This window comes from Heloderma suspectum, chromosome 1, assembly GCF_057233095.1.
Source record: "Heloderma suspectum isolate Gila_16-S chromosome 1, 16-S_ref, whole genome shotgun sequence".
In the NCBI taxonomy this organism is placed as follows: domain Eukaryota; kingdom Metazoa; phylum Chordata; class Lepidosauria; order Squamata; family Helodermatidae; genus Heloderma; species Heloderma suspectum.
Window position 1 is genome coordinate 178,994,408 of NC_139458.1, and position 27,080 is coordinate 179,021,487.

At 43.9% G+C, this 27,080-nt stretch overlaps 1 protein-coding gene across 2 annotated transcripts; it reads right to left on the reverse strand.

Annotated features, from left to right (window-relative positions):
• Positions 1-1,807: 1,807 nt before the first annotated feature.
• CD302 (CD302 molecule) lies at positions 1,808-26,475 on the reverse strand. Of its 2 annotated transcripts, XM_084811535.1 has the most exons (6): positions 26,328-26,475; positions 13,607-13,714; positions 9,223-9,345; positions 7,356-7,529; positions 4,024-4,050; positions 1,808-3,070 (listed from the first exon to the last, which is right to left on the reverse strand). In XM_084811535.1, the coding sequence occupies exons 1-6, from the start codon at positions 26,410-26,412 to the stop codon at positions 2,877-2,879; spliced, it is 711 nt and encodes a 236-aa protein (XP_084667661.1). In that variant the 5' UTR covers positions 26,413-26,475; the 3' UTR covers positions 1,808-2,876. The 2 variants fall into 2 exon arrangements, with proteins under 2 accessions (XP_084667661.1, XP_084667670.1); XM_084811544.1 differs by lacking the exons at positions 13,607-13,714; positions 26,328-26,475 and having other exon boundaries at positions 9,081-9,299.
• Between the last annotated feature and the right edge of the window lie 605 nt (positions 26,476-27,080).

A 27,080-nucleotide genomic window follows, 5' to 3' on the forward strand; every position in this document is an offset into this window, starting at 1 on the left:
GGAATGCAGCATGTTTAAGCTTTTAGAATTCCGCTTTGGTGGTCATGTCTTTATGGGAGTTTCTCTCAGTTCAGTACGTCAGTGCTAATCGGAAAATCTCTTGGGGTAGAGCAGTAGTATGGGGTGGTGTTTCCTGTGCTGATGCTAATCTTAAGGCACATATAATCCTTGAAAACCATTCCTTACCGACAGCACCGTACCTTTCAGGTTATATGAAAGGAACATGGTGTTCTTACTCTAAAAATGGCATTCTGTTTCAAACTTTGGTAGATGGTCTTGTGAGCTTTAGTCATATGAAGCACAACTACGCTGTATTAAAATGTTTTTTGACTGAATGCTTCAAAATGAATGTAAACACTGCTGTGCATAGAAGCTTGGGATCCAAAAAGCAGCAGTACAATTCCCCATGCCTCTCAGTGTTCTGCTCCAGCTCAAACAAGTTATGAAATCCCTCATCTGAAGTCCATTCTGCTGCCTTGTTCCCACTGCAGCATTGCCTTTGTGTCTCAGGTAGCTGTTCACAGAAGGAAGCAGAATAGAGCGTGGTGTTATACTGATAGGACCATCCTCCAAATTGTCAGGCAGTTTTGCCTAGTGCATTCATATAGATGTGAAAGCATAAAAGATGGGATTGAAGTCAGTATCATAGTTCCTATGGGGGAACAGCATTTGTCCCCTAGCACCACCTTTTAAAACTTTTCTGCAGGGGAGGAGGAGGAACGGAGTCTCTGCCAAACAACACCTAGTGTTCACAGTCTATGCAGGTATTCCATAAGGATAATATATTGAAAGCTGCTTAGAGTTCTAAAAATTGCAGCCCGGAGTTTGTCTTTTCAGTAACTATCTACTGAGCCTGGGGCAAATCTCTGTAGTATCATAAAGAGCTGCAGGCAGCAGGGGAAAATCTGGAGAGCTCTGCTGTGTATAGAGAAGCAACTCCATTTGAAAAATGCAAATGGCCAAGATAAAACTTACCACAGGACTTAATACTAACAGGTTAGACTGTATAAAACTGCTCCTTTTTCTATGTAAGAAGTCTTTACAGTTAAACTCAATGTGAAATATTGAATCTTGGGAAAGAACAAGACCAGTTTAACCAATGCTATATTCCTTTTCCTGGTGGTGATTGACTGGCATGTAATTACTTGAACTCCTTACTTGCTAACATTAGCTCAACTAGCATAGTGAGGATGTGATATCCGTTCTCAAGCATTCAAATGATAACTTATTGAAGTGCAATCCTGTGTATTTACATGGAAGTCTGCATAGGATTGTTGCCCAACTCTGAGCAACTGCTCAGGGCTGGCCCACTCATGAAGCAGGGTGAGGTGCCTGCATGAGGTGTGACTTGCGCCACTCCCCAGCCAGGGAGAGCCCACTGCTAGCTCCAGCGGGTGCTCTAGAGAGTGCTGCCAGCCACTTTCCCACCATGACATTTCCCACAGTGAGAGCACGACCAGTCTGGAGCAGCTGTTAGCCCTCTGTTGCAGCAGGCCTCCAGATCAAGATCTCATGAGATCTTTGGTTGGGTCTCACAACACAAGGCTCCGCCAAGTTCTCGCAAGAGCCCCCACATGGCAGGAAAGGGAAGTGGGGGACGGGGATAGGCATGCCATCATGGCAGGATGGGTGGCAGCACAATTTCTGCTTCAGGTGGCAAGAGCTTGTGTCAGGCCTGCAACCACTAGTTCAGTTAAATTAGCTGCAATTTAACATATGGTAAACTGCCCAGTATTGTCCCTTGAGTGATTCCTTGATTTGCTCAGCCATTTTAGGAATTACCCTTGAGAGATAAAACAAACACATACCTCTGAACACTTTGCTACAGTATTTTATTGTAAACATTGGATTGCTTTATGTACACAATTCTAGGAAGGCCTCTTTCCTGTTTTATCTTACAAAACATCATGCTCTGCTTTCTATCTGTTCTCAAAAGAACCAATGCTTATATAGTAGACTTTAACAATACCAGAATACTAAACACTTATGAAAATATACAGATTGCAACTGTAGTGTATATGTTCATGGCTTTTTTCCATTTCTCTGTATACAGACCTAGTTGACCTTCAGTTATGGAGAATATGAAGGTATAATCCACAGGTTTTACTGTTTTGCATTGTCCCCACCATTCATGATCTGGAGTGAGTTGCTACATGCTCCTAGAAGCACTTGTGGCTTCTTTGTCCAAATACCACTTTGGTGAGCAGGCCTTGAACTTAACAGGATTGTGATGGAACTTATGGGAAAGGCAAAGGTTCTTGCAGATGGTTTCAGCCTATAGCTGGAGTTCTTAAAGTTCAGAAACAACTCGGTATTGTATAACCATGGCTTGTTGGCTTTAGTAGTAGCTGCAGGTTTGAGCATCAAACTCTGAGCCTGTTTTAGGTGATGTATTGACTGACTCTTCAAAATAGGCTTAGCGCAGTGGCTTTTAGATGCGGAAGACTGTCTCCTCCCTGGGCAGATCCCAAAGGGTTTCCGTACACAGTTGCCCTCTGGATTTGGGTGATTTGTAAACAATGGGCTTGATCTATCTGAACTGAAGTACCTTAAAGTCCCAACATTTCTTTAAAGTGCTTAATTTTGGCTGAAGCCCGCTAATTTTTCATCTTGCAGTCAGACTTTAAAGAAACTCCAAAAAGTATGTGAGAACCTTTGCATAGTCAAAAACATTATAGAAGTGCAATTTGTGAAAAAGTACAATAGTTGCAGAGACAGAAAATTACTTCATATGATTAAGAGCAATTTCATTAACAACTGAAGCTTTCAAATTAAGATCTTCACATGGAATAGCAGCGTCAAGGTTTAGTTCATGATTGCTCTCAAGTTATGTTGTTGCTCCTTTCTGTAATTATGTATTCATGCATAAAAGCAATTTAGGTAGTATATTCATTTTCCTCATCTATAAGCACAGCTTCGTCACTATATGGAATTTGAGTGGTGGAATTGTGTATGGTATACCTTGCTCCAGAATAAACTCTTCTTTGGTAAAGGAACCAGAGAATTGCTGCAGACACTGCCACAATAACTGTTGAAGTTATAACTAAGGTAGTTGGCCAAGCTGTTTCACCTGTAAAAATACAGTGATTCCATCAGAGATGCATAGTCAAATTATGTATACTGCAGCAACAGTACAGTTGTAGATGTTTATCAGCTGTCAGACTAGTTTAGAACTCCTAATAGCAGTTACTGGATCTTTCCTTAGGTTAACTTACTTTATGACTTCTACATAGTCTTTCAATTCTACAACCTACTACAGGAGAGCAAGGTACAGTACAGTAGACAATGTTCCTAAACAGCTGAAGGTTCTTAACTTTTAACCAATCCCCTACAATGTGGGAAGTTGTGAGGGATGGTAAACATTAAGGTCTACAAATGTTATGCCATGTTCATGAGACAAACACGATACTTCTATTTCATCACCTTTTGGCTTCCACATTACCTTGTCTTGTGCATCCTAGCCAAAGGTGCTGGTTTTCTATAAAGCAGCATCCACTGAGGACCAGTATATTTATACAGGATTTCCTTTTTAACTACTCTTGCTGTTTATTCCTGTGTAAACAACTTACCTGGCACCAAATCAGGGTGATACTCAGGTCAGCAAAAAGGCTGACAATACAAAATGCTGGGTGTGATTTACTACTAGCTTGTAAGAACATTAATTGAATCTGAAAGCAGAAAATCTGTGGTACACATAAATAACAATGAATGGAGACTGTTAACTATACCACTTGCATATCTAAACAGAACACATGGGGTTGAAGCCATATTTAGTCAAACCTAGAGTAGACTCACTGAAATCAATGGTGTCTGAATTAGTCCTGACTAACTTAAGTCCTCTTGATTTCAGTGAGTCTACTCTAGATATGACTGCATCTAGATCTGACTGCATCTAGATCCAACCCATTGTAAGTGAATACTTCAGTTTTCCTATACAGTTAGAACAGAAGTTCTCAATGAGAAGAAAGTACCCTCTGATCCGAGCTTGACTACTTGTGAACATGAAGAAAACAGGTTACTCACCCAGTAAATACTTCTTTTCATAAAGACCTACAAGCAAAAGAAAATAAAAAGGCACTGATGTGTACTTATTTTAAAAGAAATAGTACATTGTTTTAGCTGAACATGGACCTTGATTCAGGCTTTTATTCACATTCTAGTACAAATAGTTACCCATTATAACATGCAATTTGGACTGAGTTGAGCATGTTTATGAACTGACAATGAATTAAACTATAATTTGATTTTCTGATTAGTTTCTATAGATACAGATATACACCATATGAGCTTTTATAAATTTACTAGCTGATATACGCGGCGTTGCCCGGGATGTAATTTTGTCATAGGCACTATTTGTTAGAAACACATTAAGGTAGGTTTACGCTTCTCGGAAAGGCCCCATAAGAAAGGTGAAAAGTTGAATCCACCAGACTTGATTAAAAAAGCACAACAATTATAATGAGCAGATTGAATAAAAAATACAACTAAAAATGCAAGAGACTGAATCTGTAAGCACTACTACAATATAATCCACACTGAATCTCATACCACTATTAAAATGTTCAGCAGAGGCTTCCTTGCTGGATATTGCAGGAACAGGGGAGAGAAACTAAACTCTCTCCACAGTCAGAAAAGAAACCATAACTAAAGGGGAGGGAACAAACGGCAGCAAGGTGAAGGAAGTCAGAGTGAATGGGGGAGAGACCAATAGAATGAAAGATGGCCAATAGGATGACTAATAGCTGCAATCAGAAACCTGGCCTGTACCATGATTGAGAGGGTGTACTTGTTAGTAAGGGAAAGTATAAACAAAGTAATAATGTAATCCAGTGACTCCTGTCATACACTCTGGCAAGTGAGAATGTGAACTAAAAGGGGCAGCCACTCTAGGGCCAAAATGGCAGGCTCAGTGGCCCCTGCAGTGCAATTAGGCCAAGGGCAGCTCCCCCTTATGCCCTGTCTTACAGATGGCCCTGCAGCCAGCCACAAACACACAAACCCAAAAATCTTCAATTCAGTACACGTAAAACGCCACTATTTTGCCCTTCATTTTGCAATTGCCTTCTCAATTCCCCCCAGTTCACTCTTTTATGAATAAAGCCCTAAGTCTCCATGCCACTGTGTCATCCCAGCCCCTCAGACAGGCGAGCACACACCGCACCACATTTCACATTAGTGTTAATCACACACTACTAACAGATACATCTGGCATTGAAAGGGGTAAAGATATTTAACACTAACTTGCTTGCTCGCTGGATATTGCAGGAAGAGGGGAGAGAAACTAAATGCTCTGCACAGTCAGAAAAGAAAGGGTGAGTGAAGGGGAGGGAACAAATGGCGGCCAGCCAATGCAAGGTGAAGGAAGTCAGAGTGAATGGGGGAGAGACCAATAGAATGAAAGATGGCCAATAGGATGACTCACAGCTGAAATCAGAAACCTGGCCTGTACTATGATTGAGAGGGTGTACTTGTTAGTAAGGGGAAGTATAAACAAAGTAATAATGTAACCCAGTGACTCCTGTCATACAGTCTGACAAGTGATAATGTGAAGTAAAAGGGGCAGCCACTCTAGGGCCAAAAGGGCAGGCTCAGTGGGCCCCTACAGTGTGATTACACCCAGGGCAGCTCCCCCTTATTCCCTGTCTTACAGACGGCCCTGCAGCCAGCCACAAACACACAAACCCACACAAATTTTTGACTTATATATATATAGAAGATTATAAATTAATACAGTCCAAACAGTAGCAATTATACCAATTCTAAACTGATGGAGTCCAAACGGTAGTGATCCTAAACCTGAATACAGTGCTCTCTGCAGGCTCTGAAGAATACACAACTCCCAAACAAGAAACCTCTCCCATTCAGTTCAGGCTGTAATACACACACACACACACACACAAATAAACATATGGGACTGCCTCTGTATTGAACTATACCCTTGTGATATGTGTAAATATTAGAGCCCCTGTCTGACAACCAATCAAACTTACATTCATACAGAAGTGTTAGAATGTGAGCAGGACCCTTTATTATGTAGTAATTGGCCCAATTAAAACATTTGGGATCTTAAGAAATGAAACATCATCCTTTGGTTCTATGCCAGGAAACATACCAAAGCCACCGCCTTTCCAAAAGAGTATTTCATAATCTTTTTTGTGAGCAGTGCTAGTATTGCCATGCTCTCTAAGATTTCCCCCAAAGCTTGTAATATGTAGATGTTTTTGTAAATTGCCTGATCCTACTAGTGTTCATGCTCTTTGGCATGAAAAGAATCAACCTATATATAGCTAACTTTTCTCAGATCTGCCTACTTCCCCTCCCTAACTATATGTGAAGTATTACTGGGCAAACAACTGTTCTATATTTCCCTTGAATGTCTGTCATTATTTATCTCTTTCTAATTAACTTTGTTAAATAAGGGCAGAACCTTAATGCCCTTTGAAGGAACGCTCCAGTGTCAGAGTGCACCCAATGCTCTGCTGGCAGCCCAGCAGAAGGAGTGATAGAGGCAATTTTTGCCTCTCTGTCCTTGTTATTTCATCTAGATGGGCATCTGAGCTTGTCTAGGGAAGTCGTGCTGCTGGGGGCAGCACCAGGGTTGAAGAGGACACAGGATACTGTAGATCCTGGCCTTTCCTCACTTGAACTCCCCTTTTTTGCCTCCCTGAAGTAACCTCAGGAAGCAGCCACCACAGTTCTTTCCATGGCGGCTGTGAGAAGGCAAGGGAGGGAACAGGACTCGGAATCCCCCTCCAGAAGTCATAGGAGGGTCTATGGCCTCAGGAGGGGGAATCCAGAAAATCCTATGGTCCCTGGGATACTCTTCCAGGGGCAACAGGACTGCTCTCTAAATAAATAAAAATTAGGAAATATGTGCCTCCTATGTGCTTAGAATTTGGGTTGGATCCAGAGTTTTCACTCTGCCAGTGGGGGTGTCCCCAAGTGAAGTTCTCAGGATACTCCTGCTGGCAGGAAGGGGGGGGGGGAGGCAGTCTGTGGTGATCCCCACTCCACTTGCAGATCCCAGCACCACCTTCCCCACTTTTCTGAAGGGTCCCCAAACCCACCAGAGCAGATTTTCAGAAGACTGCAGGAGGAGGGGAATTGGTGCTCCTCCCCTGTTCAGCCAGTGGAAAAACTCCACTGGATCAAAAGCCTTCCACTGACTGAAGGAGCCTTTTTGTTCGTGGACGTTTTTGCTGGATCCAACCCATTGTATCTACTGTAGTACTAATTCCTTCCAGGACATCTACCTGCAAACCTTTAAACTCTCTAGGAAATCTAGCCATTTCTAGCACCAAGTAGAAACATTTTACAGTATATCAATAATGGCGAAGTCTTAATATGGATCTTACTGGGAGCTTCACACAGAATCTCAGTCAGTGGGAGTTGCTCACAGCCTGTTTTTTTCCATCCACCTGAGGTAGTATGCATAGTAGCACAGGTGTCTAGGAGCTCTTTGTTACTTTCCTCCTCTATCCAGTTTGTAAAATTAACTTTCGATTTATCATACCATTGGAAATCATCATCTGCAATAAAATAAAATGGAAAAACTATAGAGGTTTTTGTTGTTCAAAAAGACAGGCCAATATAACAAACCACTTTAGATGCCATAATATTGATAGTGACAACTTCCACACAACCTCCCCCCCACCCCCTTCAATCACCAAGAGTCTTTTGGCACCTTAAAGAGAAATAGTTCAATCCTAGTCCAGGGGTGGGCGATAGTCATTGCATAGTCCACATGCGGCCCCCACTGCCCCGGCAGTAGTGAAATTTTTTTTTAAGGAAACAATGGTATCCATAGTGCTACAGAGAGCTAGAAGGGTCAAATTTAGCTTTGTTTGCAAGCTAAATTTGGCTGTTTTAGTGTTCCGTATCAGCTACGGAACACTGCAAGCGTTAAATTTAGTTTACAAACAAGCAAAATTTAACCCTTGTAACATTATGGAGTGATTTCTCATCGATTCTGAAAACTTTTCGGGGGTAGTGGTGGTGGTAGAAATATCCTGCAGACCTCCCACAGTTGCCCAACCTTGTTCTAGAAAATAAGCCCCATTGAGCTCAGTGGGGCTTACTTCTGAGTGAACATACTTAGGATTGTACTATAATGGATTTATTGTGCCATATGTTTTTGTGGACTCAAGACTTCATCAAAAGTATTACAAAGTATTAGTCGGATTACAAATGAGGATAACACTTCACAGAGGTTGATCTGCACATTGGCCAATAGTTCATAAGATCTTGATCAGGGGTAGCCAAATTTATTGGACTGTGAGCACAACTGGCAATTTGTCCTGGGCACCACCACAAAATGGCTGCCACGGGAAGCATAGAAAAGGACAAGTCACGTGTCCCAAAGACTGAGCCTTTTCTGTGGTGGCCCCCACTCTGTGGAACTACCTCCTTAGGGAACTCCGTCATGCCCCCTCTTTAATGAGTTTCCGTCGTGCATTAAAAACGTGGTTGTTCAGGCAGGCATTTGGGGTGGGTTAGGGTATTTTAGAAAATGTTTTTATTGTAGAATTGTTTTAAACTGTTTTATTGTATGTTGTACATCGCCCAGAGTGGCTGGGTGACCAGCCAGATGGGCGATTAATAAATTTAATAATAATAATAATAATAACATAAAGCAAGGTGGGGTCTGATCTCCAACAGACTAAACAACTCCTTTGAACCTGCAGTTTTCAGCACCATCAGAAACCTATGTCACAGCAATCCCAGCTGCCAGTAAGAAAATATGTTAATTTTTTTTTTTTTTTAAGTGGGAGGGATAGGACACCTTGGCGGCACCAGGAAAGGCGTCTGGGGGGAGATTCTTGCCCACAGGCACCACACTGCCTATCCTTGATCTAGATGCTCCCTGCCATCAAGCTGGCATCCCACTTCAGTTTCCCTCCGAGTCAATACAATACATGGGGGCTGTATCTCACTCCTTGTATTTCATTTGTGCGCTTAGTGTAGCTCTCTAATATTTTTTGGTAGGCTTCTCGAAAATTATTTGTGGACCACACGGGCAACTGCTCCCAAGCCAAGAACGAGCACTTATAGAAAAAGAGTTTGCTTTTGTCTTTACTTACATTTGGGGAGCTTCAAAATAATTTTTTTGATTGGAGACGTTTTTCTGTGAAGAAGTTGGAGAGGTCCTAAATGGAGATACGTTCCCCAACAAAAATTAAGGCTAAGCCAGACCAGAGCTCCATCAGGATTTGAGTCACTTACCATCTGTGTCAAAAAACATGCCCAACGATATATATTCAGGTCCATGCCAAAGAGAGCAGAAACTGTTTTGGATAAAGGTATTCTCCTCTTTGTTATTTATGCTAATAATATCCGCTCCAGAGGCTGCATTTGAAAAACAGAAACAAAAAACAATGTCAAATCTTAATTTAAAACAGACCTAATGCAAACAGAACTCTGAATATGCCCTTTACTTAGTATGAGCAGTATCTAATGGGGCCACCGCAATCCCGCTGATCATGTTGTGCCAGTGGGACCCACCACTCACACAATGGGGAGTTAGCAGCTTGTAAAGGAACCCTGGAAACAAGTGGAAATGCTCACTTCCGGATTGGAACAGGTCAGTGGAACTCCCTTCTATGAGTTCCACTGATCTGTCCTGTTCCAGAAACAAGTGTTTTGGCTCATTTTGGGTTGCTTTGACAACTACTAGCTCCTCGTTGTGCTAGAGGTAGGTTGCCCTGGCAGACGGACAGCATTGGATACTGACCTATGTGTTTAACTACTGCCTCATGAAATTTTGTTTCTGCATATTTGTTGCACATTTGTCATTTATGAGAGCATAATACGGCAGACAGTTTTGCACCATTCTGTCCTGTGAGCTGCATGCACAATTCAAGCGTGAAGACACTCATTCTTTACACCTAATCCTTAACTAATTTTCTTGGAAGTGTATTCCACTGGAATCAGCAGATATTTGGGGGATTTTGAGAGTTGAACAATTGAAGCAGAAGAAGAGCAATAAAGATTGTCACAGAATGTTTGGATAACCACGGGGCTAGATGGCTTTCAATCCATGTTCCAGGGAATCTTAAGGACCATTACAAGCTTCTTAGTGGTTCCTGATGAGTGGGCTTGCCATTAGGCAAAGTGAGGCAGCCACCTCAGGCAGCAAATGCTGAGGTACAGGGAGCAGAAAAAGCTGTGTGCGCCACATGCCCTGCCCTACACCCACTAAGCTAACCTGCTGTCCCCAGAAGCCATTGTTGAAGTAAGTTTCACCAGCTTTTGTACATGGAATGGAATGGGGGGGGGGGGGAGAGAGACAGAGAAAGGCGCCATCTTGTCCGCCTCAGGCAGGAAAATGTCTTCGACCAGCCCTGTTGATCAACATAGTACTCTGTAACATTCTTCCTCAACTGTGTGTCCTTCAGATGTTTTGGACTAATTCCCATTAGCCCCTGCCAGGATGGCCAATAGAATTCTGGAAGTTGTCATCCAAATCATCTGCAGAGCACCAGGTTGGTGGAGCATGCTCTAGGATCTATAATTACCCTTATTATCTAGAGGTCTTCATCAGATTCAGACTGTCAGGGGTGACTCTGAGCATAGGCAGTGGCAGAGTAGCTCAGATTCCAAAGAGGAACCGCAAAACGTGGGGGAGGAACTTTCCCAGACTCTTCCAGACAGGGAGGGACAGACTCCTCTTCACACACCCTATGAGAGATAGTGAACAGGGAGAGGTGGGGCTTGGACGACGCCAGGCGCAGACGCAGGGCCAAGAGAGAGATGGCAAGGGCAGAGCTTAGGCGATCTGCCCGACTGGCCCAGGGGGGAACAGCTACGTGTAGACACCTCACAAGACAGAGGGAGATCCCCCCCACCCCTTAAGTTAGGAAAGCATGCTCGCCTTTTCTCAAACAGTAGGCAACTTTCAACCTTCCTCATTTCCCTTTGAACTCCCTGAAGGCTTTTCCTTTGTAGACTGTGAGTTACTGACAATTAGCATCTGTATGACCCATTGAAGTAAAGGGATTAAAGAGTCATGGATAGAAACCTCTTGTCCGTGTTTTGATTTGGCTACTGAAGTTCAGCAAGGACAAAAGGGAGACCTGACAGTGACAAATCCTGAACCAATCTGGGCTGATTTGGAAAAATTCAGAAGATATTCAAATTGAAGCGGGGTTCCCCTGATGTAGGCCAAATCTGAACTCTCCTGAAGATTTGTCAGTGATTTGGAAAGACATTGGGACAGACAACATGCCTGCAAAAATTAGTAGATTTCCAAGCTCTTCATATACAGAAAACACCTGGATAGGGAGAGGGGGTGTAGGAACTGACAGGTCTAGCTTCTAATCATAATGACTGGTTCTACCAGAGCTCTCCACTCACAGTATTTTAGGGGAGGGATGTTGAAGTCATATATCTCTTTGCTAGTTCTCTTTCCCAGGAGCAGGAACATTAAAAGAGTTTTGGTGGACTCTGTGGGACCTGGGAGGGTGTAGCATTGGGTGCTTGCTTGGAAAATGCTGGATGTTTAGGACCTTCTGCCTCTCCTCATCCATCACCCACCCGTCTCCTATTGCATGTTCTGTGACTCTGGTGCCAATTGACCAGAAAACAAAAAAGCTTTAGGGCACAATCCTATGCATATGTAGAGAGAAAAAAAATCCCATGGCCCCACTGGCTGGCTGGGAAATGCTGGGAGTTGTAGGACTTATTTCTGCCTAAATATGCATAGGACTGAGCCCTTACACTGTTGTTCAGCCATCATAATCCCTAGCCCCTGCAACTATCCTTCTGAAAATTTTTTTGCCTAAGGTACTTCTATGGTGCATGCTATTTTCATACAAATTATTAAAAAATGAACACACACACACACACAAAACAGGAGGGGAAGTGATAACTCGCCCCCCAAATCTTAGGATCCCCCCACCCTTTTCACAAAGATCACTACACCTCTTTTTCTGAAACTATCAGGTTTCTTAACTTTATGCTATATGTCAATTTCATAACAATTGCCCACCAAAAATTAAGGGAATAAGCTCATCTTTTTGGGGGAACCCCAAAATAGTAACGGGTGCTCTTAGCAACCCCCTGCACCTATTTATCTGAAACCTGGAAGACCTGATCCTCACAGAAGAGGCAACTATGGCTGCAAACGTCATCCAATTCTGCCAAGAAATTAAAGAAGTTCTTTGCAATTCAATTTTTAAAGACCTGTACTTTAAAGGAAACTAGCACAAAAACACCTGGACCTCTTAGACTGAAATGTAGCATGTGGCATCCTTTCACAAGGAGCTACTGCACCTACAAATCTCATCTCATTCTGCCAAACAGAAAGAAGTTGTAGTCATTGGGCTGTTTTCTGAATCAGGGTCTGAACTAAATCTTGAGGCTGGTGCATACCCCTAGTATTATCATAGTTATCAGAATTACATATAATAATTATGATGTTAAAATGACAGTAGCCTCTTCCACATGTAGCCACAGCCTACCTGTATCATAAGTATTGATGTGAAGGCCCAGAAAAAAAAACTGGAAAAATTGAACAGCTTTGGATTATGAACTATTTTCTTTTAGTATTTAAGACAAAGTATTTATATACTATTACCCAGCCATGATTTCTAAAAACTATGTAATAAGAACACTTTTATAGAAAGACTAGAGATGTAAAATGTCCGGAAATCATGAAGCCATGGGGAAAAATATTTTTTTAATCCTTTCTGTAAGAACCTCTGTGGTTCTTTCATTCCTCACTAAAATTAATGATCTAAAGTATGTTTTATTGATATTACTGACATTTATGCTCAGTTTCTCAACATGTGAGTAGAGTCACCATTGTGCATTCTTCAGCTTGGGTTTTCTTCTGTCGAGTCCTGTGTTTCTTATGTTGTAGCAGTCATTTAATGTAGTTCTAATCTATTCAGACAATAATTACAAATTTGCTGAGTTTTCTTTTTAAAGAATTAAAATATGATAATTTTATGAGCAAACTAAGTCATACATAAAACACCTTTAGGAACAGAAAGGCTGCTTTATGTTCCTAAAGCAGCCCTCCCCATCCTGGTGCCCTCCGGATGTTTTGGAGTACAGTGCCCAGCATTCTTGACCATTGGCCATGCTGCCTGAGGCTGCTGGGAGCTGAAGTCCAAAATATCTGGAGGGCACCAGGCTGGGGAAGGATGTCTTAAAGCAGCAAAGTGACTTTAGATCTGTTGTTGTTCAGTCGTGTCCGACTCTTCGTGACCCCATGGACCATAGCACGCCAGGCCTTCCTGTCCTGCGCTCTCTCCCGGAGCGTGCTCAAGTTCATATTCATTGCATCCGTGATGCTATCTAGCCATCTCATCCTCTGCCATCCCCTTCTCCTTTTGCCTTTGATCTGACATTCCAGGTTCCTAAACAATATTGTTCTTTACAGCATCGGATTTTCTTTTCACCACCAGACACATCCACAGCTGAGTGTCCTTTCGGGTTTGCACTAAAAACAAATATTGCTTATTTTTCAATTTTTCTGAAAAAAAAAACCTAGAAAAAATTGATTTTTTTCCATGGCCTCAAAATTTCCAGAAATGTTACACCTCTAATCATAAATCAATCAAAATGGAGTGGGTTGGGGCTAAAGAGAGATCAATTGTATTACCATTGCCTCTGCAGTACTCCCTGGCATCATCAATACTGTGGGTCTCCAATGGTCCTGGAAGTAAAGCATAGCAGCTCCTTCCAAATGAAATCCAAGCAGAAGGACATACTACAAGGGGAAGAGAACAATCACAATCACTGCTACTATACTTCCATGCTCATTTCTACTAACAGTACTGTTTATACAGCCAGCCCCAACATGCTGATGTTCCAGGCGCTTTGCGAAGTAAAACAAAACAAAATGCAATTAGCGCTCCAGATGTTTATTTAAAAATAGGAGCTTTCAATGTGTATAACCCAGGAAAAGTTGGCCATGCCTAAATCCAATTTGAAATGAACGGGAGTAGTGATTAAAGTTTAAGCTGGGCCAAACTAGCTCTTCAATCACTTTCTTCTGTAATGTGGCAAATAGCAGCTGGGGCAGGGGGACATCTTCATGGGAAAAAAAATGGTATTGGGGAGAGGATTAAGTTCCCCCCGCAACACAGTCCACACTAGCTCTCCTGCAGCTTTTATTTCTTAAAATTAGCAATTTAATCACAGATCGCCATATTTAATTAGGCTTTTCACTTTAGCGAAGTTGGGCTCTAGATTATGCCCGAAATGTGTAACACTGCAGTTGTCGTCGTTGTTCAGTCGTTAAGTCGTGCCCGACTCTTCATGACCCCATGGACCACAGCACACCAGGCCTTCCTGTCCTCCGCTCTCTCCCGGAGTGTGCTCAAGTTCATATTCATTGCATCGGTGATGTTATCTAGCCATCTCATCCTCCGCCGTCCCCTTCTCCTTTTGCCTTCAATCCTTCCCAGCATCAGGGTCTTTTCCAGGGAGTTTTCTCTTCACATTATACTCTAGTATATATTTTTACTTCCCCACACCCACCTCTATCTGGGTGCCAATGGGATTTCCTCTCTCATAAGTATATGTAGGATTGGAGCCACAGGGGTCCAAATGCTAGCTAACTCATTGTTTAATGCATCCTCCCCCAACCTGGGTCTTCCTAAATGTTTTGGACTATAACTCCCATCAACTTTGACCACTGGGCTGCTGCTGATGGGAGCTGTAGTTCAAAACATCTGGAGGGACTCAGGTTGGGGAAGGCTGGTTTAATGATACAGATGTGGTCTAAATGGATTCCCTTACCTTGAGTGCTTCCCAGACTTTCCACCGGTGCTGCTAATGTAAGGAATAGTCTGTTTTGCATTATCCACTGACTGCCTTACAAGGGGTTGGTTACCTAAGCGGTACCCTTGAAAAGGTGCATTACTATCTAGTTTCTTTGTATTGCTGGATTTTTTTTTCCTGCTTGCTTTCTAGGGGACATACTACAAACAACTCATCCCCCCACCAAAGCCATAGGTTACGTCGGTTTCTGGGAACCAACCTTGGAACCTGCTGTCTGAGGTTAGTTCCTGGAGAACCAACCTTCCCTGCCTCCTGCACTGCCTCGCAGGCAGCTCAGAACAGCCCTGTGCTCGGAAGAGGAGTGCAGAGTGGCAAAAGCTCCTGGGGGCATTCCGGGGTGGGGAAAGCAGAAATGCGGTATGACACATCCTATGTGTTGTCTGGCAGCCGCTTCATCCACTCCACCTTCCCGCAGCTAGACAGCTGAAATTGGCTGTCTAGCCACAAATGCAGGGCAGCTGAAGTGTGGAGGGGACAATCCCCTCCGCACATCTCCTGCCCTGTATTGGATAGGTGGCTGCCTCCGAGTTTGGAGATGGCTGCTTATCCTGATAGGATTGCACCCTAAATCTCTGTATTGGCTTCTTCTTGGCTACATGCCAACTTTAAGCTCTTCCTTCTTATATCTAGGGATCAAACTGCATGTTAAAGACATGGCTAGAGGCGAAGTCTTTTTCTCCACTTCCTCAAAAGTAAAGCCTTCTCATTAGGCCGGGTGAGGAATCCTGCCTTGGGCAAGAGTTTTTGGCGTACCATTAGAGGGGAGCAATTGTCCAATTATTTCATTTATGTTTTTACTACAGGGCGGGACAGGGGGTTCCACCTGGATTTTCTACTTCAGGCATAAAAATATATTGGGCTGTTTCTGCTGGACTTTAGCCAAGGGTCCCATTTTATACTCATAAGCTCTTCAGCCTGAGCTCCTCCAGCATGTTAATGTTTGGATTTGGTGATAGTGCCAATCAAATCAGGATCATGCTGCACACCAGCCAACCTGCGACTAGCCTTCAAGCAGAAAGGATGCTGGGTAAAGCTCTGTGTCCACGGCTTCCTAATACCTACCAGCTTTGCCAAGAATTCTTATCTTAGCTGCAGCTCATATGTCTTACAATTCCTTTAAAAATAAAATGTTTAAATGACTCAATATACACAGTTTCCTTAAAAGATTCATATCAAATTACCAGCTTAGGTCTTCCTTCTTTGCTATTCTCTCTTGTTATTAGAACTACTCACTTGGTATGAAGTCAGACATGCAAGCTAGAAACAGAATGAAACAGTCCTGATTCCATATTATTTATAGGAACTAACAGTGCTTTGGAGAACCAGCATCAGTTTTACACTCTAAAGACAATCTCAGCTCACTTTAAGAGAACTGTTTGTTCCTCTTCCAAGCCACAATGAATTGTGTAAAGAGAGGTAAGCTGAAAATGTTTGTGTTTTTCTTCTCCAAGACAAATATAATATGTTTTAGGAACATTGTACAGAAATAATAACCTCAGCTGAGTTTTGTGGGTGGAAACAAGAACCACTGGAAGACACTCATCTGTGTCAATTAGTCTCGATTTGAATTACTTGTCCATAGTGCAGATAAGCCAGATAAGTCAAAGTATTCAACTTCATCGAATTATACTGTTTGCCTCATAACAGACAAATCACATCTGTTTTATAGAGCCTGAATGTGGCAGGCCCAACACCACCTATTGAGGGTAATTCCTAACAATCATCTTAGCTACTGGCAGTCCTGGGAGTGGGGCATAGTCTATACCAACTCCAGACAAATCAGTCCTTGATTATGATTCGTAAGATGTAGCTTTGGCTTGCCACTGCAAGTCTTCATATAGAAGGGTCACTACTGACTTGCCAGATTGTAAATTCCATGTGTGCCAACAGTCCTTCACAACTTCGTGGCTACAAGCAGAGGTTGCTGGATCAGCACATCCTGTGGTTCCTGTAGGCTGAGATGGGTGCAGATGGGACCTGTAGGATCTTCTTCTGTCTAAACATGCATAGGATTACACCCTTAAGGAGGCGAGAGATCCTTAAGGGATTGCTCAGGGAGTCCAGGTCATAAGTGGATCCTTGACACATACACACCCCAATTCAGAGAAAATCCAGTGTGTGCATGGAACATGTGAATCTGCATGTTCCTCTGCAAAACATGAGGGAGTCAGCAGAAGCAAAAGATTTAAGCAGTGATGCTGTTAGGAAGGACTTTGGGAAAGTCAGCAGAATGAGCAGGAACATTCCCAAATGTAGCAGGGCTAGCTTGCCACATTTTGAAATACAAGAATACACATTACCATCTAAAGAGAGGGCCTCCATAAAACCATTTCCAGTAATACACATTACCATTTAAAGAACATCCCCCACCCCCGATAAGACTAAGTACCTACCTACACTACTGGATCTATGTTCTCTCAGACGCACACATAGATCTCTGGTTCAGGATGAAAGTGCGCTGAAAATAACATTTTCCAACCTTAAAGCTGTGTACATAATTCTGCTTTTGAGAAAGGCCATTTCTACACAAGACTTTTATAGTGTGCTTGTAATTGGTCAGTCACAGAAATTTGCAGGTCCTATACACAATGTTGTCATCTTCTAGAGCACATCCCACTCTTTGCAACCTTTATTGCTTTTTTTTATGATAATGAAAGTCTAGCATTTTCCCTCCTCCTGCTATGAACCATGGTAAATCTAGGGTGTACTGATGACATGGTGCTTCACTGCAGCAATATCACAGCACCATCTAGTGGTTTTATAATGAAACAATTGTCCAGAAAGAAAAAAAAGGGGAAAAAATGTGGAAAGGAGCCAATCCTGCAAAGAATCCAGAAGTAGAAGCTCTGGTAAAGTTGTGGGATTTTAGCTTCATGCAGAGAAGCCCAAAGGATGCCATACTTTTGACTCTCTAGTTACAGGGGCTATGAACTAGTGTCATACTCCTACATTACTTGCCTTTTTTCTAAGCTAAATGATCCCAGATGTTGTATCCTTTCCTCATAGGAAAGTTCCTCCAGCCCCTTGATCATTTTGGTTGCCCTTTTCTGCACTTTTCCCAACTCTACAATGTCTTTTCTTAAGTGTGGTGACCAGAACTGTACACAGTATTCTAAATATTGTTGCACCATAGATTTGTATAAGGGAGTATGACCTTGGCAGTTTTCTTTTCAGTTCCTTTCCTAACTATGCCTAATATGAAATTTCCTCTTTTCACACTGGGCACACAGTTTTCACACAGCTCACATTTTCATTGAGCTGTCCAACACAACCTCAAGATCTTTTTGGTCAGGCATCGCTAGCTCAGATCCCATCAGCTTATATTTGCAGTTGGGATTTTTTTTTGCCCAACGTGCATCACTTTACACTTGCTTACATTGAACTGCATTTGCCATCTTGATGGCCATTCTCCCAGTTTGGAGAGATTAAGGATGTATGAAAATTCTGTTTAGGGGGTGAAAACTCAATGGATTTTTCTGGTTCAGTGAGTGGGCTGGAGTAAGCCCAGGAGACTTTCCGTTCTGAGTCGCCGTATGCTCACCATGTGCTCCTGAAAGCTCCAATGGAATTGAGGGGGCATGACCTGAGTACTCCCAGCAGCTGTATGGGTGGGGAGTTTCAGTCTGTTTCCTATCTCTGAGCAGAGCAGAGGAAGCTGCTCCAACTGGTCTAGGGGCTATACAAGCAAGCAAGCTCCCAGAGAGCAAGTGATCAGAGTGAAACAGGGGAGTTTGCCAAGAGAGGTCAAGAGGGAGGCCCCTAACAACAACAAAAAATATTTGAACACATGCTTCCATATCGGTGGGACTCTGTTGTTAACCTCCAGTGAACAGAGGACAAAGCATGGGCTATCCCAGTCCAATCAAAAAGCTAGAAACATAAAGGGAATAGACACTATGGAAGGAAAAGACTCTCCAGTGGTGGTAACCTGCAAGATCTATGCAGTGTTTGTTTCTTGCCTGAGATCAACATGGCCTTAATGTGCAACAAGTGCAAGCTGATCACGCTGCTGGAAGAAAAAGTAAGAGGACTGGAGCGGCGAGTGTTGATCCTCCAGGGAATAAGGGAAGACGAAGAGCTCTTGGACAGAACGGTGGAACTGCAGCAGCAAAGTGAAATACAGAAGCTAGAAGAGCAACAGCAAGCTTAAGCAGAAAAGGAAAATGCTGAGGCGAGGAAAAATCAAGTAGATGATACTCCTTGGAAAAGGGTGACAGGAGCAGAAGAACTAGAACCCACTCTGCACCAGTGGAAGCAGAGGAGATATGGAACCATTTCCAGGTACATGAGGATGAGACTGGAGGACAGCCTGCAGAGAAAGAATTACAGGGGACCCCGCATAGGAGTGAGCAAGAGGCTGAAGGTCAGTCATGCAGAGGCAATCAAACCAAGGCCAACCAATGAAACCAAGGCCTACAACAACAAGAAGAGAAGAGTAGTAGTTGTGGGAGACTTCTTGCTGCATGCGATTGAAACCCAAGTATGTTGCGAAGACCCATGGACTCGCCAGGTATGCTGTCTCCCAGGAGGACGGATTAGAGACATGACTGAAGTGTTGCCTACACTCATAAAGCCCACTGACAGGTATCTCTTTCTTCTCATCCATGTGGGAACAAATGATACCTCCAAGTGGAACTACAAAGACATCACGTCAGACTTTGAAGCTTTGGGAAGGAAACTCAAGAACTTTGGAGCCCAGATAGTTTTCTCATCCATCCTTCCAGTAGTAGGGATAGCAAGGGAAAGAAAAATACTCTGGGTGAATGACTGGCTACGAAGGTGGTGCTGATGCGAGAGATCTGGATTCTGGGACCACGGGCTATTCTTCCTGGAAGATGGACTGTTGGCAAGGGACGGGTTGCACCTCACAAGGGCTGGGAAGAATATGCTTGGCCACAGCATAAAGAACTTCATCTGGAGGGCTTTAAACTGATCCTACAGAGGAGGGAGATGTAAAGCTGGGGGCAACAATGGACAAAGGCTCATGCACCACAATGGAGAGAACAGCTCTAATAGCGCCCAATAATAGTCTTCAAAAACATGTAGGAAGAAAGCCAGACTATGAAGCACATGGTCTTCGATGTCTATATACTAATGCCCAGAATATGGGAAACAAACAGAACAAACTTGAACTCTTAATATGGGAGGAAAACTGTGACTTGATAGGTGTAACTGAAACTTGGTGGGACGACTCCCATGACTGGAATAAAGCAACTGAAGGATATAACTTGTTCAAAAATAACAGAAGGAACAGAAAGGGAGGTGGAGTTGCACCATATGTTAAAAATACATATCTCTGCACAGAAATACAGGAGGATGAGCTTGGTAGCCTCATCAAGAGCATCTGGGTTAAAATAAATGGAGCAAAGAATAAAAGGAACATGGTGGTCGGAGTCTACTACCAGCCACCCAATCAAGGAGAAGACAAGGATGAAACTTTTGAAAAGCAATTTGCCAATCTTTCAAGGAAGCATGATGTAGTAGTAATGGGGAACTCCAATTTCCTCAATATTTGTTGGGAGACATATTCTGCAAAACATGACCCCTCCAAGAAATTCCTGACTTGTGCTGTCGATAACTTCCTCCTACAGAAAGTGGAGGAAGGAACTAGAGGATCGGCTAACCTTGACTTGATCCTAACCAACAGAGATGAAGCAGCAGTTATGGGAACTCTGGGGGAAAGTGACTATGTTATACTTGAGTTCTTGATTCTAAAGGAAGCAAAAGCCAAGGGTAGCCAAATGCATACCCTGGATTTTAGGAAAGCCCATCTGAATAAACTCAGAACAATGATAAGGAAGGTCCTGTGGCAAGTGACTCTAATGAGAAAAGGAGTCCAAGATGGGTGGGAGTTTAAAAAAAAAGGAAATTCTAAAGGCACAATTACAAACAATTCCAACAAGAAAAAAAGGTGCAAGGCAACAGTAGAAGCCAATGTGGCTTCACAAAAATCTTAGAGATGACCTGAAAACAAAAAAGCACACATATAGGAAGTGGAAAGAAGGCCAAGTAACAAAGGAAGAGTACAGGCAGGTAGCACAGAATTGCAGGGATGGTGTCAGGAAGGCTAAAGTTGAGAACGAGCCGAGGTTAGTAATGCTAAAAGCAACAAAAAGGCTTTCTTCAGATATGTGCATAGTAAAAGACAGAGGAAAGAAATGGTGGTTCAACTATTCAGTGAGGATGGTAAAATGATAACAGATGACAAAGAAAAGGTAGAGGTGCTCAATTCCTACTTTGGCTCAGTCTTCTCCCAAAAGGGGGTCTATGACCCCCTTGGCAAAGGCGAAGTACAGGCTGAAGGGGCAGGATTGCAGCTTGAGATCGATAGGCATATGGTCAAGGAACACCTAATTACTTTGAATGAGTTCAAATCTCCAGGGCCAGATGAACTGCATCCTAGAGTAATAAAGGAAGTGGCAGAAGAACTCTCAGAACCACTGTCTATTCTCTTTGAGAAATCATGGAGGATGGGGGAAGTGCCAGATGACTGGAGTGGTCCCAATCTTCAAAAAGGGTAAAAAGGAGGAACCTGGGAACTACAGACCAGTCAGTCTGACATCAATCCCTGGGAAAATTCTGGAGCAGATGATAAAGGAATCCATCTGGAAGCACCTTGAAAACAATGCCGTGATTACTCGAAGCCATCATGGATTTGTCAAGAACAAATCCTGTCAGACCAATCTGATCTCATTTTTTGATCAGGTAACCTCCCCTGTGGACTGTGGGAGTGCTGTGGACATCATATACCTCAACTTCAGTAAAGCTTTTGACAAAGATATCCTGATGAATAAACTAGCTAAAAGTGAGCTAGATTAAACAACGATCAGGTGGATCCACAGTTGGCTACAGAATCAGACTCAAAGAGTGCTCATCAATGGGATCTTCTCCAACTGGGGAGAGGGAACGAGTGGGGTACCGCAGGGCTCTGTCCTGGGCCCAATGCTCTTCAACATTTTTATTAATGATTTGGAGGAGGAGGTGCAGGGAATGCTGATCAAATTTGCAGATGACACAAAATTGGGCAGGATAGCGAATACTTTGGAAGACAGAAACAAAATTCAAAGTGTTCTTGATAGACTGGAGCGCTGGGCAGAAAACAGAATGAAATTTAATAGGGATAGATGCCAAGTTCTGCACCTAGGAAAAAGAAACCAAATGCACAGTTACAAGTTGGGGAATACTTGGCTCAACAACGCTACAAGCGAGAAGGATCTTGGAACTGTTGTTGATCACAAGCTGAATATGAGCCAACAATGTGATGTGGCTGCAAAAAAGGCAAATGCTATTTTGGGCTGCATTAACAAAAATATAGCTTCCAAATCCTGGGAAATACTAGTTCTCCTCTACTCAGCACTGGTTAGGCCTCATCTTGGGTACAGTGTCCAGTTCTGGGCGCTATACTTTAAGAAGGATGCAGACAAGCTGGAAAAGGTTCAGAGGAGAACAACGAAGATGATCAGGGGACTGGAAACGAAGCCCTATGAAGAGAGACTGAAAGAACTGGGCATGTTTAGCCTTGAGAAGAGAAGACTGAGCCGCTCTTCAAGTACTTGAAAGGCTATCACAGAGAGGAAGGCCAGGATCTCTTCTCGATCATCCCACAGTGCAGGACAAGGAATAACGGGCTCAAGTTACAGGAAGCCAGATTCTGGCTGAACAACAGGAAAAACCTCCTGACTGTCAGAGCAATATGACAATGGAACCAATTACGTAGGGAGGTAGTGGGCTCTCCCACACTGGAAGCATTCAAGATGAAGCTGGACAGCCACCTGTCAGGGATGCTCTGACTTGGATTCCTGCCTTGAGCAGGGGGTTGGACTCAATGGTCTTGTAGGCCCCTTCCAATCCCTACTATTCTATGATTCTAAGTCAATCCAATATGCAGATTCCATTGTTGCTGTTTTTAATGACAGCAATTTACACAAATTGGATTTTTTGTTTTGGGTGGATCTTCAAATTTGCACAATTGGGGTCATATTTTTCTTTTAAATTTCCCCTGGTCTTTTGCAAGGGTGCAAGAGAGCAGATTCAGCTGTCTGATATGTATAGTCTTGCATTGTCAATTTCCTTGTATGTTTCAGCTGTCAAAGGGAGTGCTGAAATGGAGTAGGTAACATAAAAGGAAATTAAAGCAAATAGGCAAATTTGCACATGGTTGCAAAGGACTGGGGAAAAAATAATAGTAAGACAGAGGAGGAACCCATTTACACAGTTCAGAAGCACTGAAAAAGAAAAAAAGCGAATTAAGTGTACCAAAGGGGGCGGGGGAACACTATCTCCTACTTGGTAATGAAATCCTCTGATTATTGGACTGACATTTGTCAGTATCCTCCTCCCTTTCAGCATTTTCCTGAGTCTCCATCAAGTCCAGAAAGAGGAGTTATTGGCTCCCCCTGCCCCTGTTTTTGCAGCTCTTTCTCAAAGCTGCTGTTGCAGAACTTTCCTCTCCATTTACTTCCAAGCCTCTAAATTTGCACACATTTCCCCCCATTCACTTCCCATCCTCTAAATTTGCATAAATTTAGAGGCTGAGAGGTAAATGGAAGGGAAATTTGTACAAACTGTTGTATCAGAGGGTGAAGCCAATTTCCTACCACATTCTAGGTGCCACAGACTGTGATGACAAATCTACAGCTGAGTTACTACAACTACTTATGTATCAACAACAAAGGGGGACAGAGATTTGCATAAAATTTGTATATGTGAATAAAATCCATCTCACCATAGCAGGGAAGACTGTGACCAGGTAGGTGCCTGCTCAGTCTGCTGTCCAGGTCCTGTGGATGGGAAATGTCAAGGTCCCCACTCCATGTATGGTTCTTTATCTTTAAAGTGGACTTGGACTGGACATCCGGCCTTTCAAATAGTGGACCATCCTCTCTAAAGTAGGACACATGACTGTCCTAGTTACTACAGATCATAGGTTGCATCTAGGATCTGCCTTCAGTGGGTAGAAGGGCTCCCTTCATGGAAGCTGCCTCTGCCTGGTTTCCAGGGATCCCCTGTTCTCCCCACACCACAGCTGACCCCATTCAGCAGGGTCCCCATACCATCTGAAGTACAAGGGTGGAGAACCTCAGGTCTGGGGACCAAATCTGGCCTTCCCGGGGTCCTAAGCCCCCGATAGGCATGCCCCCTTTCCCCCCAATCACCAATCATTTGGTGGCTTCCCAGCCTTTGTGCAGTTTTTTCCCCATTCTATAAGGCTGAGATGCCCCTCCTAAATATTAGTTACCAGCAGTAAAGGCTTCAAGCTAGAACATGCTGGGATATTGACCTTACCCCTTTTGCCTTTAGCCCCTCCCACCACTGGAATGTGGCCCCCAAGAGCTTCTCTGAAATTTAATTTGGCTCTCCAGCTGAAAGTGGTCACCCATCCCTGGTGTAGCATTTTTAGGGGGCTGGAAAGGAGGATGCAGGGAATTCTGCCTCCACCAGCTCAATTGCACATGCCTAAATCTGGATCCTACCTCAGGGATTCTAACAGCTTACTTCTGAAAATGACTGGCAGTCAGAAACCCTTGCACATCTACTGCAAATCAAATAATCTACCTTCTGCCCACCCCCGCCCCCGCCCTAATTAAATTCTGCATTGTTACTAACCATTTCACAATTACGCCCTGATCCTGAAAACAGGCACATTATAGCTACCGCATATAGATGTTCCCACCATGTAAATAGGACGACACACATAGTGCTTCTTATACATGCTCCTAATTTAGTGCCAGATTCAGGAATTAATGTGAACAAGTTTTACAAAAATAGATCTCAACTCAATGAAGGGTTTCTTTTCAGGCCCTGTGTCTGGAGGCTGTGTTTGCTTTGCAACCTATGTCTCAACAGCTGCAAACCATCCAAATGGAGTTCAAACAAAACAACTTCCCAGCATAATGCAACTTTCTCATCTTCCTACAGAGAAAACAGGAAATTAATTTGCCCATTATCTTATTTGCTTTGATTCCTGTGATGATGAAACCCAAAAAACATGTGGCCGTGTGCTATATTAGCTCATCTTTGCAAAACTCCTGGCTTCGTTCTGCTCTGGACAGATGAACCAGATACATTTCTGCCCCCACTCTCCATCCTGCCCAAGAGTCAATAATGGAGTTAATGGGAATCTGTCCTAAATAGGTTTCTAAAAGGCTTAGGAACATGTTTGTAAAATAAAAGATAATCTTTCAAATTACAGGTTTCCCAGTTTATGCTCTATTACAAAATTTAAAGCAAGGCTTATGAATAGGCAATTTTACAAATATATTTTAATTTATCTGATGATTGAACACACATCCTTCCCCTCCTTTTATAGTGGCCCTTATCCCACAAAGGCTGAAACCACTAGCTCATGCTAGTGGAAATCCCACTGCCAAAACTTGGTAGGAGAAAACAAACTAAGGACAGAGATTTGACTTTTTCTTTCTTTCTTTTTTAGACTTTGATCCTACCACTATCTCTTGCTTTACAACTAATATTTTATATGCTTTACTTTATTCTTTTTTAATGAGAAAGATATCAGCACTCAATCCTGCATGAAAGTTATGGTCCTCTGTTGGGAACGCCCTTACTCCTAAATGAAATAGAAGTCGTGGTTGTTATTGCTGAAAATAAAACACTCTGTATATTCTGAAAGGCACTCACTTATCATTCCCTCCCTTTCCCTGCTTGCTACCTTTCCTAGCAGGGCAACTGTGCCTTTCACAGCTGCAGGAGAATCAGGAATTCAATATACAAGCAAAGCTCCCCTCCAGCGGAGATGGGAACAGCTAAGAGACACAGGAGTTCTGCCAGAAAAAAATGTGGAAGTCCAACTGAGATTCTAAGGCTGCAATCTTTGAAAACAATGGCACTTACTTCTGTGCAGACACATCGGTTTACACTGGAAGCCTGTAATCCTCTACGCAACTACCTGCGAGTAAGAACCACTAAAGTCAATGGGACGTACTTCTGAGTAGACATGAATAGTCTTGCACTACAAACTTGGCTTGTAACAGACCCTGGGGCAGAGCTCTGGCTCAGATTAAGACAACAATCCTATTCATGCTGACTTTGGAGTAGGCCTTGTTGCAATTAGTTAGCATGCTTACTCGGGACTAGGCATTTATTTATTTCGAGATTAAGGAGATTATTTTTATCCCCCCCTTTCCGCGAGGAGGCCAGGGCAGCACCCAGACCCCACGTTACCTTCACGGCAACCCTGTGAGGCAGGTTAGGCTGAAGGAGAGGGCTGGGCGCAGACTCCGACCCCAGGCCTCCCAAGCTCGAGCCACCGCGCTGCTCGCCCCACCACGCTTCCCGCGGGAGACCGCACTGTCAGCCCTGTGCGCGCAGGCCCCGCACGGCTCGAAGAGGGGGCGCCTCTCCGCTGCGCGCGGGCGGGGTCGCGCTTCCCGCCCGCGCGAAGGGGCACGCGGGGCCAGGCCAGAGGGCCCCGCGCGCCCCCTTCCCCGGCCACCGCCACCTCCTTTCCGGGCGCGGCGCCTTTGCTTCCCGAGAGACGCGGCCGGCGGGCGGGCGCGAGGGAGGAGCCGCTGCCTTACCGTCCGCGCCTCGGCAGGGCGACGCGGCGAGCAGGAGAAGGCCGCTCAGCAGGCAGGCGCGGGCCGACGGCGAGGGGGCGCCCATGGCCCCACCAGCGAGCTCCGGCCGGCCCGGTTCGCGTCGCCCGAGGCTGAGCAGGCGTCACCCGCTGCCTGGTGGGCGAGCCCCGGCCATTGCTCCGGCTGGCGCGGAAGGGAAGGGGAAGAGCGCCGGGCCCAGCACACGCCTCGGTGCCGGGGCTCTGCTCTGGGCCAGAACATACACGGCCGAAGCGGTGCGTCTAGCAGCGACGTCTTCCTTTTTTACTTTAGAGTAGGTGCAGGGGCGCCGATTTGGATCCGGATCCTAGCGTGCGGCGGGGGTAGGGGCGTGTGCGTGTGTTTTAAGATCCGGATTGGACCCAGCGCATACTCTGGAATAAAACTGAAGGGGAAAAAAACTTGGCTGCTAGACACAGATTTAATGTTATGTCCGTTTTGGCCCTCTCTCAGTTTCTGCCTGCGACAGCTGTTTGAAGGCACACAGCGCTTTGCTAGAAGATGCTGGAATTCCCTGCTTGGTTCTCCTGTTTAGAGTTGAAACAGCCGATAATGACAACAGTTAAGTACTTTTCAGGGGGATTATTCAGCTGTTCCTCACTCATTCACTCAAGGACTCCTTTAACTGTGATGCTTCTCCATCAGAAACGTGCGTCCTCCTGGGTGGTATTTCAGTGTAACCACCTGCCATGGGTGCTGGGAGGATGTTTAAAG

Coding starts and splice junctions, on each gene's coding strand:
- CD302 (XM_084811535.1), bottom strand. CDS start 26,412: ATGGGCGCCCCCTCGCCGTCGGCCCGCGCCTGCCTGCTGAGCGGCCTT. Junction 9,346..13,606: donor GGAGTACTGCAGAGGCAATG/GTAATACAATTG, acceptor TTTCAAATGCAG/CCTCTGGAGCGGATATTATT. Junction 7,530..9,222: donor CATGTTTTTTGACACAGATG/GTAAGTGACTCA, acceptor ATTTTATTGCAG/ATGATGATTTCCAATGGTAT.